General features: G+C 43.7%; 1 protein-coding gene across 1 annotated transcript in view; it reads right to left on the bottom strand.

Annotated features, from left to right (window-relative positions):
- Positions 1–254: 254 nt before the first annotated feature.
- Positions 255–19,432, bottom strand: part of LOC113171305 (probable G-protein coupled receptor 158) — a 42,329-nt gene continuing 23,151 nt past the window's right edge. The window contains exons 5-13 of the mRNA XM_026373595.1: positions 18,907–18,975; positions 13,755–13,864; positions 12,218–12,456; positions 8,790–8,928; positions 6,326–6,431; positions 4,835–4,981; positions 4,444–4,687; positions 3,570–4,126; positions 255–3,021 (exon numbers count right to left, since the gene is read on the bottom strand). Of these exons, the coding sequence (XP_026229380.1) occupies positions 2,071–3,021; positions 3,570–4,126; positions 4,444–4,687; positions 4,835–4,981; positions 6,326–6,431; positions 8,790–8,928; positions 12,218–12,456; positions 13,755–13,864; positions 18,907–18,975 (2,562 nt within the window). The 3' untranslated portion in view covers positions 255–2,070. The remainder of the gene's footprint in view (positions 3,022–3,569; positions 4,127–4,443; positions 4,688–4,834; positions 4,982–6,325; positions 6,432–8,789; positions 8,929–12,217; positions 12,457–13,754; positions 13,865–18,906; positions 18,976–19,432) is intronic.

The raw sequence follows: 19,432 nt of genomic DNA, 5'->3' as shown, positions 1-19,432 counted from the left end.
ACGTGGTGGCAGTGTTGTACAGACTGTTTGGACATGGACCATCTGCAACAGTAAGATTTATTAAACCCATCTAAAATGAGTTGAACTGGAAGTGTGGGAAATACAAGCAGGCGTTTAGTGGTGTGGACTTTTTTTCATTTTGACGGACAGCCCTGACATTTACAGAGAGCCGAATCAAATGACGGTTGGTTTTGTAGAAATATTTAATTCAGAGTTGAGAACAGGGTATTTACTTTATGTACATGCAACACAACATGAATGTACAATGCCAATACTCCCATGTGGATGCTACAACAGTCGGTACCTTATTGGAGCATCACTATACAGTATAACAAGCATAAAGTACATTTAGTGGGAAAGATACAACAATCCATCTCAAACAGCCTAAAACCATCTGACAGAAAAAAGGGCCTGTGAAAGTTAAAGTGATGGGTCATGTATATTTATCAAGACTTCCCCTTTTTCCGGATGCTGATTCCTGAATCCTTGCTGAGCTCAGCTCAGGCGAAACACATCTTAATCTTACACAGGAAGTTGGAATGAAAGTACATGACAACTTCTGACATCTACATTCGGTTATCCCTGTTCATGTGTTCCTATGTCTTCTTTAAGTATTTCATAATATGTACAATCATTTTTAAAGTGGCCCCCGTGTGTTTTCACCGTCATGCACACACAACCGTAATGAAGCTGACTCGACTGTCGCGTGTGACTGCGTTGCACGAGGTGTCAGTGGCGGGATGACTGATCACACAGCACAGAGAGGCTGACTGTTACTGTTGGAGATGATGTTGAAATGTTAAATTGCTCATTTATTTGCCAGTGAGAAACTGAGCGCTAAAAAAAGAAAGAAAGAAAGAAAGAAAAAGCTTTGATCATGCATAGACATGGTTATAGCGATTGAATAAGTGCAAAGATTTCGGAGGAAGGTGCATTCAAGCAGATGTGAAATGAGCAACTAAGTGATATAAAAATGCATTATTCACGTCATCCACTCTAGTCAGGCATCGTCTCGGTCCTTGAATGACTTCATCTCATTTTTTTAAGACATGGAGATACAGTAATTCTGTGGTGCAGGAGAGCTTTTTTTTCTTTCTTCTTTTTCTTTTTAAGACAGGACGTCAGATAAAAACAGTAAATAAACATCAACAGCAGGAAGAGGCCTCATGGATATATTAGTACTGCTCGACTACAACCGTGTAACTGCAAGCCATCTCAGAAATGTGTGTACATTGTTGGTAGCAATGCACATCACTTCAAAAGTATCATGTGGTACGGAAGGAGACAAATACCAAAGACGACAACATCAAAAGTTCCACTTTCACATTTGACCCATAAACATTTAGTTATTGGATGCTTGATACAGCAGTATGCCACATGCAATGGCTATATTTTAGAAAAAATACATACTGCATATGGAGAACTTTTACCGAAGCATCCAGTTTTCCTCTTTTAATAACACAATCTTTTGTTATTCCCATGTTTGTCTAATCAAACGCAATCGTCATTGTGCCATGAATTATGGATTTGGCCTAAAGGTAAGGCATCGCGTCTGTGTCTGGGGCTTTGGTCCAGCTTCTCAGTGCCAACATTTTATTTTTCCTCCCCTGTCTGCTTGTTTTGATGACCAACACCTGATGCAGCAAGTCTCCTCAGGCTTACTGCGTAACACAGAGTATCATCAGCATAACAGGAGGAAACATACATCCATATTCCATGAGCTCATTAAATGAAGGATTCACCGTGTTTGGGACAAATGATTGTCTGATCTGCTGGTAAATATGATTCATTTACAAATTGCCTCGATAATTGTGTGAGAAAACATACATACAATATGTAACTCTGACAAATGTGCGAGCAAAAGTGCTGAATAAAAAATCCTTGAAAGTGACTTGCATTGACTGCAATTACAGTACTAATGAGTAATCTGCTGTTTATTTGAACTGCATCAATGGCCAGAAGAAAAAATGTTCTCATGTGACACCACCTTGAATCTTTATCGCTTTGTTTCCTTGTCCACCGTGCTGTCAAGTCTGCAAATACAAAAAAACACGGAGCCGTCATCGGCCATCAAGCTCTCTCGCCGGAGTCTTTCTCTGGAAAGTCCCAGGGGCAAACGTCAGCCATTTTTGCCCCGCTGATGGCTGCAGCAGTCAAAGAGCCCTCTTTCTTCCTCTCTGGTGAGGGTTTCGTTTTCTGAGTACAGCTGGTGTTGGTCTCCTGGGGGAAAACCTCCGCCCTCCTGATCTCCATCATCTCTGGGTCTCTGGTGGAGCTCCTCCGCTGCTCAGAAACCGACCCGCTGCACTCAGACGACTGGCTCACCCGCCTCCTCTCCGATGGCGGCTTGCTGGAGGAGCTTCGCCTGTCTTTGCTTTTCTCCCTCCCTTTCTCCACTTTGTGGTTGGACGAGCAGGAGCCTTTCCGCTTCTTCTTGTGTGTGGTGGGGCTGTTGCACGTCTTCTCCTGCTTGGGTGAGGGAGTGGCGGTGTAATCCCACGAGCAGATCTCCACCATCAGGGAGGGAGGTTGCAAAAGGCTTCCTGTAGACTTGGAGTGGTCTGAGTGCAGCCCCTTGGGTTTCCCATCAGTTGGTGTGACGCTTTTCTTGCGTCTGATCCTGTCTGGAGAGATGGAATCCGAATCTCCTCCCAGCATGGGCTGCACATCGAATTCCCAAGGGCACACGTCCGGCTTGAGAGGCAGAGGTGACCTGGGGGGATGAGATTTCCTCATTTCCCTGCCTTCCTCCCTTTCTGCTCCTTTTTCTTTGGAGCGTCGTCTGTTGGACGGGGACTGTCCTGTTTTCTGCCTCTGCTGGGATCGACTGCCTTTGGAGATTCCAGAGCTGCTGCTGCCTCTCCGACCTGAAGTGGTTTCTCCAGGAGCAATGGAGACGTGTTTCTGGGTCTTTGCTTCAGAGGGAGTCTGAGCTTCTTCCAGCTCCCAGGGACAAACTTCAGATACGTCGTAAAGGTTCCTACCAGTCTCAGAGCAAATGGATGGCTGGCTGCCACTCACCTGTTATAAGAAAGACATGGTTTAAAAGGACCCTGCATACATTATTCAAATGATTATTAAGCTACACACGGTGCAATTAAACAACTATTTTCAGTACTAAATAGTCTTACAATTACTATTCACAATCTCTATTATGGCTCAGTTGTTACAGTGTATATCCCTAAATTTAATCAGCTGCTGTCAGGTGTCAGAACATTATGTATTATCATCCACCACCCCAGTTTTCCGAGATGGGTTCTCATGTTCACAATGCACCTGCACAAAATGTTAATGGCTGACCTTTAACTTAAAGCCATTGTAATCAATATTTGTATATTAACAAAAGATTACATGACCACATGCACCTGAAAGAGGTGTCACCTTTGCCCTGTCAACCTACTGTAAGATGTGATATGTCAGTATAGTGCTCACAGTGTGTTCCTGCTGCCACAGAGTGGTCAAAAAGTCAGTAATTGGACCTTTAAAGACGGCCCAGCCACGTCATAGCTAAATAACATGCATTCATTTTTAGAAATTGTCTTTAGAATACACAAGTAGGTAAAAATCACCTGCTGTTTCATGATGCCCATCTTCATGGGTGTCTTGGAGTACTCCACTGACTGGCTAACGATCATTTTTGGATAGTGCTCAGTTGCCTCATCCACCTCTGACAGCATCCTCCCCTCCTGTCCCTTCAGCCCCTTCTTGCTGGCATCCTCCACGCTTTGCGTTTTGTTGGTAAGACCTGGCATCTTCTCCTTGGCGCTGGCTATGACACTAAGAGACTTCTGCATGATGGAGGTCCGCAGGTGGACGGGTTTCTTCTCGTGAGTTAGGTTGTGAACGCTGGCTGACTTCCAGAACAGTGGGACAGAGTCTGTGGACTCGGCCGGTTCCAGTCTCGGAGGAACAGCAGCTGGTTCTAGCTGCTTCTTGGCATGTCTCCGGCCGATGAGGGAGCCCAGGAGAGATCCTTCTCCACCAACCCCGACAGGAGTCATTTTGTCTCCTGCAGCTGAGCCGGTCTGGCTTCCAGCTTCCTCATCCTGGTCACAAACATTATCATAACTGAGCGACTTCTTTAAGGCCAGGACTTTGTTCTTTAGAGAGTCGTCCCGAGGTTTGCCTGAGGAAAGATTCAAACAATCAGATTAATTTGAACTACCACTACATCTTTCTATACAGTTAAAATAACATGCATCAATTTTTTGTCATGCAACAATAGTTCTGTGGAAATGTTCTGGAAAAGTTGCTTTTATCTGAAAGAAACCTCGTCACTGACATTTTTAAACTTTTAAAAACTTGGTCAGAGTTTGAAAAAGAAGTTTGCAGGCTCTAACTCCTCCAACAACTCAGTCCAGTGCCAGATTTCAAAGCTTCTCTTAATTTTCACGCTGGTCCTATCGCCTTGCACGAACTAAACAGGCGGAACCAGTCTCTTACCGTGATGACTCGGCTCACATAGGTTTCTCCTCAAGGTGCTGCGGTTGCTGCCGTGTTCGCTCCCGTCCTCGCGACTGCACTGGCGATGTATGTGCATGGTCTCCGGGATCTCTGTTATCCGCCTCATCAGAGAGCGACCCAGGCCTTTCTTGGAGTTGCGCTTCTTTTGCAGGTGAGGGTTGTTAGCGAGCATCTTCTTACGTTTGTAGACCTCCAGCTGGGTGTACAGCTTCTTCAGTTCATCCTGATGGAGGAATGAGTCCAAATCATATTTGAAATAAGTTTAAAATATATTGTTCTATACATTATATTCTCAGAAGTCTATTCTGATTTAGATATTTTGTATTTAAACCAGATGTATTTATATGTAATTGTATAAATTCTACTTCACCCGTATATCCTCAGGGTCCAAGCTGTGTTCGCTCCAGGCGGAGGTGAGGCTGTTGTTAGGGTAAGACCCAGATCTTCCCATGTCCAACTCCTCCTCATAGGCCTCTGTGGCAATATCATCTCTGGCCTGAGTCCCTTTGGACAGGAACTAAGACAGATGGAGAGCAAGATAAAGAACGGCATCAGTGACCCTGCAGGAAGGCTGAGAGACACGTAACAGGAATTTTGTCCTGTCTCCTCAGCAACACGATCTCTGACCTATAAGACTCCTCTGGTTGTACTGACAGAATGCATATGGATAAACACGTCATTTAACTGCACTGATAGTTGATCATATATACATATATTCTAATATGCTAAGGATTGTTTAGTAATGGAAATGATGATGCAGAAACCAACACTGCTAAAACTACAACAGCTTAGCTAGTTAGAAACAAATAAAACATTAAGACACAGGTTATTCTGTGTTATTTAAAGCTTTCTTGTATGTGTTAGGTTAATTTAATCTACACAACTATACAAACTGTGTAAAACAAATTTAAATGAATGCCGTTTGCATGTACTAATCTCCTCGTTGCGTGGCGCCTGTTTGAAGAGGCTGCTTATTACAATAACACAATAAATGAAAAAGAATGAATGATCTGTAGAGATCAGATTGATGTGGCCTCACTTGGCCAGAATATTCAGCTTCGCATGAGCAAATAGAGATGGAACAGATACTAAATATTTAGCCCGGATTCAGGAGCAGACACCGTGTGAGATCTGCCTCTTCCCATTGTGCTTAATTATCCCAGTGTACTCAACTGACTTGCACTTGTGAGGTGCCTAATTAAGAAAGCATAAAAGAACAGAGAGAGCCGATGGTGTATTGCATTTCTCACACAGCGGGAGAATTAAATGTTTTCCATCAGACTTGAGAGATTGAACATAAAGGCACCCGCGGGAGTGCTTAGCTAAATTACAATACACAGTTTGAATAGGTTTAAGGTAATGGTAGCAAACGTGTCCGTGTGTGTTTGTGTGTATGAGCGTTACAGATCTTTGATATCAAATGAACTTAAGATGACTAATGACCTGTTGTGTATACAAGGCGCAGAACTGAAATAGCAATTACTGAAATCTTTTAGTACTGACTGTAAAATTCATTACAAATGCAAGATTTTTCAATAAACATTAATCATATTCTAGGGACAAGTTCAAAACAAGACGTCTCCACTGATCTCCTCCTCGCAGCACTTTCTGTCTGCAAACTGCTTCAACTTTGCTGTAGAAACTCTGAAACTGTGGAGCATCATCAGAACAGAAAATAACTTTTAGGTGGTGGATAAGTTACACAAGTGGACCCAGGCCATGCCATAAAATGCGCCTTGCAGCCTGGAAGAGCCACAGAATCCCCTCGTTGTAGGACATTCAGGTCACCCATCTGAAATCTACTTGGTTATTTTAAATCGAATGCATTCATGGTTCATGCGCTACAGGTACAAAGTGTTACCTTTGGGACAAGCAGCAGCCCCAGAGTGACGGTCACAGTCAGATGAGTGTGAGCAAAGAACAACATGAGCATCCAGTCAGGGTGCAGACCCGGCACCAGAGAAAACCTGCAGGGAAACATCAACAGGACACATTCTTTTCATTCACCGGCACTTTATCAAAGAGGATTTGAAAGCCATTTGAACCGAGTACTTTGTGTGTCCGTGAAAATACTCTCGGATGCACATATAAACACAGACATTAAAAGCAGCCTTTAGTGAATCTCTGGACCGGGAGAACAGAATAAAATATACCACAACCCCGAGGCAGTCCCTGCTTCAGAAAATCAAACTGTAAACAGATGCATGAGCGCAAAGCCGTGTGGAAATTAGAGAAGTAACCGTTCATTGAGCCAGTTGCCTCCTTCTGAGAGTCAATCTGTAGAGGTTATGAAAGATTTGTTCACTTAAACCTTGTTTGGGTGCTGGTGCACTCATTTCGTGTTGAGGCGAGAGGCACTTTCAGTAACTCGCAGCCTCTGGTGCTAAACCGAACACCTGAAAACGCAAGACATGTTTTTCTATATGCTCCTGCTTGGTATTTCTTATGTGAAGTGATGCATAGAAGTGTGTAATCCCTCATCTACACCTTTAAAACTCTCGTTCTCTGTATCTGTATCTCTGCCTCTCTGGCCTTGGGGTCTGTGATCCTGTGAACTTACAGGAAGTGCTGCACCTCTGTCCACTTTTAAAAATAAAGTCAATAATACCCCCCCCAAAAAAAGACGCTGGAAATAGATTCAGTGTTTGACTTTCTCTGGCACAGGATGGAGTCAATTAGAAAGTCAGAAAAGTTTCTGAAACAGAGAAAGGACACCGCTGCTCTGTCACCATCAGAAAAACACCAAATTAAATAAAGATTCAAAATCAAACAAAATCCAATTTGTGCATCAGTCCAGACAAATCTATGCAGCCTCTTCGCTCGCTGGCTTTCTTAATGCTTCATGTCATCATTTCCTATTATGGTAGCTGTTGTATTCATGTGCAACTGAAGAGGTAATTGCTTCAATTGCTGCTGGTGAATGAATGGAAAGTACAAAAAAGGCCAAAGTGGACTCAAGTCCGGGGCACCAACTTTCCAAAGCCAATCAAAACCAGACACCACAACAAGAAATCAATGGACTTACTTAGGAGTTAGTAAACTGATTGTTGTGCCATGGTGTGTGACACGGTGCCTCTGTACCGCCATGAAATACATGTGTGTGTGTGTGTGTGTGTGTGTGTGAGAGCTACAGATAGTCGTTTCAAGGTTATTCATCAGAGATGCACCAAGGTGGCTCAGAGGTCGTTTGTCCTCTGTCATCACTCAGACTAATTCACATTCGTAGTGTGTGTGAATATTTTTATCATCCTGTAAGCCAGCACCAGCACTTCGACACCGTGCACAAGTCCAGCCTTATCTCAGGACCACAGCGGCAGAGTGACTGTGAACTCACCAGAAAACACTCTGTGTCATTTCCCCCAGCGAGCAACAGCAGCGTGATTTATAACAGTCTCACACAACTGATGAAGGTGCACCCAGTGGACTCTTCAGTTTCTCAACAGATTTAAAAGGATAGTTTTTTTTTTTTTTACCCTTTTGTCTCACCGAGCACAGACGACTGCTGCCTAAATGAAGGAATATTCAATCATCAACTGTTTTATTGGAGGAAGTGTGATGAATTGAACTTTAGCTTAGGCTCTTTTTATATAAAAATTATATCAAAACACACTTTTTGACTTTGATTTTGCTATTTAAACATATGATTCATTTATTTACAATATATTGTATGGACGGAAACAGATTTTTGTTAATTTCCTACTTGGCTCTTTAGCAGCTAAATGCTCCAGTGTATTTACCAGAACGATGCTGCACACTGGGTTTATCAGCTGTAATTTTTATAATATGGATTAATATGCATTTAGGGCAGCCCTACAGCTAAATTAAAACATTTTAAATTGTTTAAATTGAGTCCATTGCTGTAACTACAGCAGTTAAATTCCACCTCTGTGAGACACACACACACACACACACAGACATCTTTTTAGTCATCTCCTTTCAATCAGCTTAACCTGGCCTCTTCTTATCTGTTCAATTCCCCGGTGAACTCTCTGCCTTTCATCTGGCGTACTCAGCACTTGTAAAGCTCATGTTCACAGGTAAATACCTCTATGATTATGATTAAACAACAGCTTGTGCTGCAGGAGGGGTTAGTCATCTGGGCCTCTCGCCGTTGTTCTGTTACCGTCATGCAGATGTTCATTAATTCAGAGTAAGACACTTGGTTTCGTGTCTCTTTCTGGTCCTCCTCACTATACATTGACTTTTTCTTTTTCTACCTACTAACAAACATTCAAGAGGAGAAAATGCAGCCATTCCCCTCTAACCAGACTTCACACTCTCCCACTGTTCACACCCACTTTTTTTTTTTTTTTTACCTTACCCACCTGATGATGTGGAAGATAGCTGATATGAGGAGCTCATTGTAGATGGCTACAGCCATGTATCGCGGCTCGTGGAAGGCTGAGGGTATGGTGCGGACAGCGTAACACAGGTACACGCCCCACAGCAGGAACAGGAACTCCGCTGGGAAACACAAACGAGACAAAACAACTAAATAGGTCACAGAGACTTAGAGGACGGCAACTCTACCACTTCAACTCTGATGTAGTGTTCAATAACATCAGTCTCTCTCAGAGTGGAACACCTGGCTCCGGCACAGTGGTGATGAGCAATAATGTAGTTTCAAATTTAGCAGTTCCTAATTTAACAAGAATCCCCAGGTTTTGCAGTGATCCCCCGCCCCCCTCCCCATCCCAGGAGGCACCTGCTTCCTCGACAACATGTTGACACGTCCCTGCTGGTGCCTCACCTCAACAAGGTCACACAGCCCGATAGCAATTTAGCTTCCACTTCATGGTCGTAAATATTATTCAGCATATGCTGTATGGTGCAGTCTGTGCACTGATAGCTCGTTATCATCTACATTGTCAGTGAAATGAAATTCTGAGGAACATCAGTTGCGAAAATCAATAGTAATTATTTTAGATGTGATGAAGAAGATTCCTCAGGGCCGCTGTGTTTTAGAGGTATGAAATTATATCTTGAAGCAATCGAATATATTATGTATTTGTTGCTCCCTGGTGTAGAACAAACTAATGCTTCTTTTGCCACCAGTAAAAAAAAAAAAGAAACCTATTTTTAGTTCAAATGTGCTGTATCTGTAAACCTCAAATTAACATAACAAAGTCAGAGGTTTTTCTTCTGATACAATCTACACGAGCTTGTTGTTTGTTTTGCAGACGGCGAATAGCACCGAGAACTGTGCCAAGGACTGTGTTGGCATAAGAGTCCACAAAGTCTTTACAGTGATTACAGTCCATTCATATTTATGAAAAGGCCTCGTCTATAAATCGTCACTAATTATGGTACTTAGCCCCTCAGGATGCATAAAAAGCAGCTTGCATGAAGAAAAAAAAAAAAAAAAAAAAAAAAAAGCAATTCCAACTAAAGCAGATTCATTGCGGCTTCAAATTAATTTCTTATTGTTGACATTATTAATACTGCTGGTTTTGCACCAGCTGTTTTGTTTTGTATTTGACGGCAAAATCAGATTATTCATTCAGTTTTCAACAGACACGTGTTTCCCTGTCGGCATTATGACAAAACAAAAGAAAACACAGAAAAGCAATTGGATTAATTTCCACGAGCATGATATGCACAGCGGCTTGTGCTTTGTTCAAGTCCTCCAAAGCAGGTTCACAGGGTGCTTCCTGTCCTTCAGTGTAGCCTCAGCACAGCAGCACGGTCTCACTGGCTGTCAAAGCGAACAGCGGGAGGGGGGCTGCCTCATTTCCTATCTTGTCTTGTGTGCTCACACACAAACACACACACGTACACACAGATGAGGAAACGCAGGCTGAGGGACGGCTGCGCTCTTTTGTGCTTCAATCCATTTAAAGTGCCGTGTTTATGAGAGGCTGTCACCACTCTCCACACACACACACTTCCAGTGAAGATGGTGTTCCTCTGTCCTGTCTCCAGAGTGTCCTTAGCTGTCCTCCCTACACCAGCTCTCTTCCTCTCAAGTTCCCCCCATACTCTCAGCTAGTGGAAAACTCTCTGCATCACTGCCCACATCCCTACGCGCTCCATCCTTCACAGGCTCCACTGTTCTGTTTTCCTGCCACTTCCAGCTCTCTCTCTCTCTCTCTCTTTCTCTGTCTGTCTCTCTCTCTTTGCCTGTGTGTCTATCAGTTTTCAGAGGCAGGCCAAGCATCTCCCAAGGATCCATCCTTTTCTTCTTTCCAAACAGGATTAGTCTCCCCTGCTGTCAGACTGGCTTCAGTGAGGTGCCCATCACTGACTCTCGCTGCAAGAATCTGTCATTAAGAAGCGACTGTAACACACACACACAAAACCCATAGTTCTTATGGTATAGTATACAGTCCCTTTATACATCATGCCTTCAACCTTCAAAAATACACCAGATGCCGATTTTTATACCTATTTGTAATCTTTGCATTACCAGCAGGTATCTATTCACTTTAGACTCCACTCCTTATCTGTAATTTGGGCTACGTAGCAAAAAAGCAAACATGCATTTTATGTTTTTACATTTTTTGTCAAGTCAAATAATTTTTGTGCAGTCCCTAAGGGGCCGCTGCTGCAAGCTGTTCTTCTTCCAGGGTCCAATTTTAATGTTATTTGAAGATAAGGGTCTTCTATTTTCTTTAATAGAGCATTCCAATGCTAATCTAAGACGCAGTACTTTTTAGAAAATGTCTGGGTGGGTGAAATTTAAATCTTACAATGAACAACATCACGAAAAACTCACAGCTGCATCCACTTAACCTCAAGTTCAGAGCAGCCGTTTTTCAAAACGCTGCTTCAACTGTAGAGCGCCGAGTACACAGGCCAGACCGATTACAGCACAATAATATCTTTTGGCACGCAGGCACTGTACTACTGAGCATTTAATGTTTGCCTAAAGAGGTAGCTCTGTTTATCTCTTCCATGAAGCACATAAAAGCACTGGAGATCACAGTCATACAAGGTCACGATTCCTCTAGCCTGTACCTGTTTACTCCCATCTGACATCAGATGCATTGTGCTCAGGTTTCACTGAAAAGTTCAAGAAGCAGTTTAAATAAATCAAGCATTCCCCTGTATTTATGTACAAATCGTTTGCTGTCGACTCCCAGGTAGCAGAGGACTGCGCTGCACACAACAGATTTGCAGGTGATTGAGCTGGAAATGGTGCAGATACAACAGAGCGCTCAGAGAGTCTGCTTGGCTCACTGCGTCCATCAGTTTCTCAAACTTTGACCATGGTGGAAGCGGAGCCAAGGACTTTCATCTATTTTTCCTCAAGGATGGAGCTGAGTGAAGCAAACTACACAAGTTCACATCCATCAAAAATACTTTCTGACATTGCTATGTATTGTAATTCCATGTACACTAAACTAAAATGGTATTATGAAGTAAAGGGAATACTGAAAGTGGTGATGTATGTGTTATAGGAAAAGGACTTTTTTGGAAATGTTGTCAGAGACCAAACAGATGGTTGGAGCAATGTGAAATTTCACTCTTGAACTCCGTTCTGTGATGCATGCCGGCTATAAATGAAAATAATCAATTGTTTCTTTGTTTGAGTGATTGATTGATTGTGTTTTTGTGGCAGTCTTGCCCGTGTGTCCCCCAGGCACGTCCACTGGCAGGACAATTACCTGTGTTGGCATTTTAGTGTGGAAGGAGGTCATTTCAGAAAGCGGTACTTGCTACTTGCTCGCCCCCCCCTTTCCATGTGCTTCTTCTTCTTTAAGTCTTTCCCAAGCAGCCTGCGTCAGAAGGGCACATGCAACCACACACTCACCGACAGCCATCATGTAGTCCCATCGGTCCAGCAGACACATGCTGAACTGCAATCCCTCTGGCGTCATGCCTGCGGCGATCAGGGCCCGACTCAGCTCTGGGTTCTGGCACACAGCGGAGGTCCAGGCCACCAGGAACCACATCACCACCAGCAGGATCACTGCCAGCAGTCGCAGGACCCGCCAGCTGGTCATGTAAGGCGTCCTCTGGGCTGTGCGGGACAGGAACACCTTTAATACTCTGGGAGAGGGAAAGAGAGGAGGAAGATGCTAGAGCCTGCTGGATGACATTATGATGTGAGACGCTTTCCCTGCCACCGGCAACTCACGCCCCCCGGCTGTTGCTCTTATTAACATGCCCACTTGAATCAAAGGGAGGAGGGAGAAAAAGACAGTGTTAATTCAATTCATTCATGTTTGTTAAATATGTTGAGTTTAATCCATGGTGTAATGTATCTTGTGCTGCTGGGAGAACTTAAGATGATGAAGATGTTGGAGGATATAAGGAAAGAAATACGAGTGCAAAGGTGCAGATTTAAGGGAATCTAACCCATCTGGGAATTGTCTCAATCTCTCAGTTTCTTTAATTTGTTGGGTGACAATAGTATTACACAGGATGCATGCAGAAGCAGTTTCTTTATAAGTTGAGGACAGTGTTTACTGCCTTTATTGCAAGCGTGCAAGACAATACTGCCTCTGTAATGGGAGTTAAAATGCTGAAACAGCCGAGGCAGCATTAAGCGATCTGATGCTAGGGAAGCATAGAGGACAAAGACAGCATGTAATTATATAAATATCTCTATTAAAGCGCACAGAAAAATACTCAAATCTCTGTTTACTGTGCTCATCTGCTTTCTCCCGACCAGACTGTGACGAATCTATCTCATCTCCGATACATTCAGAGGGACCCAGCTGTAAGAGCTTGCCCCCGAGCACACTTCACACTCGGCGAGCTAGGGAAAAAATCAAATTGGTAATTTTGCCAAGGGAACACTCTGGCCGGCCTTTGACCCCCTTCTCCCATCTCAGCAACACTTGCTCGAAGCTGAAGAGCAGGAAGTTAGTGAGGTGTGTGTGTGTGTGTGTGTGTGTGTGTTCATCTCTGAGTGGATACTTTACCAGGCAGCTAGACCAGATCTGATGTGAAATTCAAATGTGCTTAGTGGAAAGATTGCATACGTGTGTGTGTGTGTGTGTGTGTGTGTGTATGCGCGCACAAGTGTACAGTCTGAGAGCGAGCTGAATTATTGAGACTGTGAAAGGCTAACACACAGGGCAAGTTAATATGAGGAGAGGAGAAGAGGGAGGAAGAGAGGAGCGAGGATAGAAAGCAGGAGAAAGAAGGAAAGGAAAGGAGGAAAGAAGAGTAGAACAGAGGAGATAAGGAGCAGAGAAAAGGCTCAATGAAAGGAGCAGAGTAAGAGAAGTGTTATTCTTTTACTTCAGTGTCCTGTATTACAGATTCACAGGAAAGGAATAAAATGTCACATCTCCTCTTTTAATCCCGGTGCTTTCGCTTCCTGCTCTGGTTCACGGTACCTGTACAGTTTGAGGATGACGGTGCCGTACATGATGGCGAAGCCCAGGAGGCGAACCCACCGCAGGAGGACACATCGAAACACACTGGGATGGAAGTAGAGGATCATCACCTGCAGAGTGGCACAGCAGTGTTACAGTGGTTTTCACCCTGTTCAGACACACACACACACACACACACACACACACACACACACACACACAAAACTTGATGACACTTTCTTTTGCAAGCACCAAGCACACACTGTACACCAGCTCCTGTCAATTCCTTCTTGCATTCACACTGGAGAATGGCGAGGTAATTTTCTAGCATTTGAGAAACAGCGCCGGAGGCAGATTTCTGCCACACAGATATCTCTCGCCTCCACAGCTCCCACTGTTGTCTTTCAACTGTAGGTTGTTCATACGTATGCCAGCTGCCGGAATACGTTAGAGACAAGCGATTGAAGGGTTCGTCTCCATGTCTTACTTTTGCTATAAGTGAGAATATGTGAGTGAGACTGTTTATTTGCTCTGCAGCAGAGAATTTGCCATCGGCTAGCAGCCTATTATTATTTGCTTGGTGCTTGGAGTTTTATTTGCACTTAGAAGCGTTTCTGACAAGGGTGTGACGACGGCTGAGGAGACGACTCTCACAAGCCGAGCTGTAAAGATCAGAGCTTTCATTCGCGCTGCCATTAGCACTGCGGTTTCATCAGGGTGCGTCTCGGCAGGGCGCCACATGTCAAATCTCCAGTGACCTGAGTGAAGCCGGCGATCCAGCGCAGTTCCTCCATGCTCATTTCTACTGAAGCCAAGAAAAGCAGTTGGACACGCAGTCCAACCAGTTAAAGCAGGGCTTGAGTCTTCTCTTCAAATGTGTTCTGCATTAATTCACACATACACAGGAAATCAATATCCTCCAATATGTGCACCAGGGCCACATACTTGCCAACTTTTTGCTTTTTTAGTGCACAGTGATTTTTTTGTTTTGGTGCATTTGAAATACTTTGTAGAGCTGCTGTTCTAAAGCTAAAGGTCTTCCACTCTTCTTGTGCTGCATATAGCCTGTCTGCATGTGTTATAGGCCTGTGATAGAAAGCCGACTCGCCCCAAGGTGTACACCACAAATACTGTTTTACTACCGCTGTAGTATAAGCTCGTCCCTGAGGAGCACAGTGATTTATCCCTGCTCCTACCACGCCTTGGCATTCGAGCGACAGCGGCTATCCAGCAAAATTAAGCCGAAGTAGCAACAACCTGTAACCACTTTTCCACAGAAAAGAAGCAGAACATCTGTGACGAACTCAACTAAGCAAGCAGCCAATCCCGAGGCTGAACTGGCAGACTGTGACACGCGTTAACAGAAACAGGGGGAACTCATGTATAATTGGGATTACTAATAAAAGAGTACACCCTCTGTTTCCAGTGCACAGTTCAAAGACAGAGTGATGAAATGACACCAATATAAATTCTGACATTTTACAGCTATTCAGGAAGTTCCTGTGTGAATAACACTGATTCTGAGCTGTCACAGAGGCATGAAGAGTAAACTGATCGAAAGATTGTTTCTCGCTTTTTGGCACCGTCATGTTTTTTTGTTTTGTTGTACTATCTAATGCAGATGTTAAAACCGGCCAGCTCTTTCACCCAGCGTCCCTATTTTCAGCCTCCCATCTGTCCCCTCTCGTTTCCGCCCCATCGAGTAGGCCCGTACACACATTTCTCTCACCTCCTGATTAAGAATGTGACACACAGAGTCAGAGCATGGCGCACAGCAGACGCAACAGTTTCTTCCCGTCCACAACCCTCATCAAAACCTTGCAGTGCCAAAGTCATTGGTATGCTGGTCATGGGAGCACAGGGAGTCAAGTCCGTTTTGTACCCATGAACAGGAATTATAGCTGTTTCTTTTTAATGATCTGCTGTGAATCACCGTTGCAGCTTTGGATCTGATAAATTAGTTCATCTGTGTAAGACAGACAGGTATAGAATGAGATTTATTGGGGTTTTATGGGGGTTTAACGTACATGCTAAAAGTACAGTATCTCTTAGCTCTGAACAACTGGATGCAGTGAGGTTGTGCACCTTCAATAATGAAGTCTTCACGTTTACTGGCTCTACAGACGCCTCCTGAACAGGCAGAGACAGCTAGCTGTTCTCCCCGTTGATTCAAGTTATGCCAGCTTGTGGCTCTCTCCTTCAGGCGCCATCGTGATTTGTGTCTCCCCTCTCTATTTGCCATTCACCATTCAGCCACCAGATGCCCTCAGCCCTATCCCTCCATCCTCAATCCCCTGACACCTACCCGTCCCTAGTCAGCTCACAGCACCTACACTAGGCCGCCTCACCTGCGTGCCCGATGTTCTCTGTGGACCTCCTGCCAACCTGTCCGTCATGTGTCAGATGTTTGTTCCTGTGACCTGGACCTCGTTTTTTTTTTTTTTTTTTTGTCTCTGACAGCCTTGTAAAAGTCTTTTTCACCACTTCGTGAAACCTTGTCACATCGATCTGCCTGCCTGCGGGACCATGTTTGGGTCTTCTTCTCTGTACCTTGTACCACAACTGTGATAGGCAGAGATATGAGACTTACATGGTTCTTCTCTTCTCAGTCCCTGTGGAGCTACTCTTTTCAACCTGTACCCATTCATTTTGTGGTCACCAGGCAAAGCAATATGTTCTACACACAACACACATATATAGTGTGTTTGCTAGCATCAAACTGGCATCAGATCAAATTTACATTCATTAGTTATCCCTTTTCTGCACTCTAATCTGATTTGATTGTAGAATACCAGTGTAATTTATGGTATTGTATTCTGCTTCTGCAGCTCTTGAATTTGGTTTTAAATTAGATCAGACAAATACACAAAGTGTAATGCAAATGCAAAATAGAGACACAGGCAGGTAGCAACATATTTCTTTTCTTATTCTGTGTGTAAGTATTCACAAGGCAATTACATTTCTTTGCATGCTCCCCCCCGTCTCAGTTTCTGTTTCTTTCGTCCTCCTGCCTCTCATGTCTCACACACAGCTGTGCTTAGGCTTAGCATCCAGCCTGGCACCTACATCTCTTTACCACACATTCAGTCTTTCAGCTGTCTGGTTGGACATCAATGAATCACCGCTGCAAATAGGAGATATAGGCTACACGGTTTCTTACGCCCACATGCAGAAATGCAGCAATGCAAATTCATGCACGGGTGCACATCCACGCAATCCCAGAAAATGTGAAGCTATAAATCTTCCTGAACACATTCGTAATCCAGCCTCTATCCTGATTTTGCTCACATGCCAACATACGCAGAGACGGGCAGACACACACAGCGCCACGCTATTTCTGCACTGCTACCAGTGTGGACTACCAAATCATAAGGGACTGCGCAGTTAAATAAAAAAGAGACGTTTTTCTATTGCCCAGAAGAAAAGGTGGTGTTCCTGGTTTGCATCCAACCTCCCATGCCTCCCCCATCAATTAATCAGCAGATATATTTTTAAAACAAGTTGTGCTAGAACTTGATGGAGTGTTTAAAAATGCATTGAGTACCAGAGCAGAGCAGCTGTGCCAAGCTCAGCTGAGGAAGCTTGTGGCGGCCGCAAAAGAGAAAACAGCAGCAGCAACAAACGTTAAGACCGCGGGAGAGGAGGCAGACACAAAGGTGAGACAGAGAGAGAACATGCACAGGGGTAATCAAAGGAAAACAAGGGGGGGTAGGGTGCGGGGAAAAGATAGAGACGAGCAGGAAAGGTGCTAAGAAATGCAGAAAGAAAAAGGGATGGAGAAACAGCGGAGCAAAGGGAAAAATAAGTCCTTGAGTGTACCCAAATGTGTGTGAGCATAAGAAAGTGGCGGGATATTTCTGGGGAGGTATTTTTGGTACTTGACTTATCCTTGGGGTAAATGGCAGAACGGCTGGATGGATGGGAGAAAAATCCAATCCATTTTGAGCATGAGCAGGAATATACTGAAGGTGTGGTCACATAAGGATAAGCCTAGAATACCTGCAGCTCTTTATCTGCTTCCACAAAAACCACGAGGCTTCCCATTCTAATGCAAATATCCTCCCTTTGATAACACTCCAGTAACTTTAGAAAAAGAACCGCCTAGCGCTGCAAAGCTCTTTCTTCTCACCTTTTTTTTTTTTATTCTATTTAATAATGGCTAACATTCAGCGATCAGACTTTATGTCGGAGCAGAGCAGCGGCTCACAGTTGGCAGGCTGTGCAAGTATTTGAAGGGAGCGAATTCCCCCGGTTACATCAGATCTCCCTGTTATGTGGCGTGCAGGTTTCTTCCATCTGTTTCCCTGCTAAAGATGGGCTTTTGACGCATTACTCCAGGTGCACTGTGGGATGTGTGCACAAGTGTAAATACACACAAATACAATGCACGCTGGCGCCCACCCACATGGACCCGCTCACATAGAGCGGCACGACAAAAAGGCTGGCAAGGCCCCATGCGCAGTAGCACAAAAATCGCACTGTACATGAACACTGTAATGTCCAACTCTCTTATTGTCCAGGTAATGAGGACAGTACGATAACAGCAACTACAAGGGTGCAGGCATGGTGCACAGGCTTAGGTGCAGACTAATAGTAGTACAAAGTAGTAGAAGGAACAACAAGTCTCCTTAACGCACGTCTTCTTAATGGCTCCACCTCCAGACTATTTAAATTACTATTATAACTATTCTGTATAAGAAATTGTTAATTTGAAACATTGTCATTTCCACTCTGGATTCCAAATATTGTAGCTTTAGCTGCACAGTGGACTCACCTAATAGGGCGTTTGTTGCCAAACCGCACACATACAAATGCACATTAAGGGATTAAATGTAGTTTCTCTGGGGCCACATTTCTCAGTCAACACACTTAATTTTTCAGCAAACGAGGCCGCTGTTAGGCAACAAAAGCAGTAAAGACAAACAGCTGCAAAGCCAAACAGTACAAAACACAAGCAAAATAGTGTAAAAACAAAAAAGACAAAATCATTTTAAACTGTTACTGAACGAGAGAAACATTGAGCAATATGAAAGCATATGTAAGCTAATATAAGCATAAAGAGTATGATTTGTAGTCTCAAGAACTATAACTTTACAGTGAACAAATGAAAAAGTGAAGGAGCAATAGACTTAGCGTGTGCTGGGTGCCATGGAAGATCAGTACAGACACTCACGGGGAAGTAGAGCAGTAAAGCCCCAAACAAGATGGCTTCCAGCAGAATGAGACCAGATGTGCGAATGCTCTGTTAATGAAAGAAGAGAAACAGACAAGCGATCAATCAATCAATCAATCAATCAATCAATCAATCAATCAATCAATCAATCAATCAATCAATCAATCAATCAATCAATCAATCACTTAGAAATCAAGAGTGATTTATTTGTGACGTGCAATAAAACACACGGCACAAACGCTGAAGGAGGCCGACGGTTTCCTCTTCACATTCTGACATCACGATTTAAACTGTGTATTGTGAAAAGAAGCTCCCTCTTTTCTTTCCTTTTCTTTTTTTTTTACCGTCGCAGGCAAATGCAAATAATGAATCCCTGCCTCGTTCAAAGAAAACAAACACAAAGTCGGGGTTGAATATATATTTTTATAATGTTCTGCCTTCCCTTCCCCTGAAACAAGGATATGAATGATGACAGCCCAATTCTGGGTTGGATTTAATTACCCACTTTACCTCTTGGAAGATTTTT

Source organism: Anabas testudineus, chromosome 17 (assembly GCF_900324465.2).
Source record: "Anabas testudineus chromosome 17, fAnaTes1.2, whole genome shotgun sequence".
Lineage (NCBI taxonomy): Eukaryota > Metazoa > Chordata > Actinopteri > Anabantiformes > Anabantidae > Anabas > Anabas testudineus.
The sequence above is the reverse complement of the archived record's forward strand: the minus strand, read 5'-3'. Positions and strand labels throughout refer to the sequence as shown.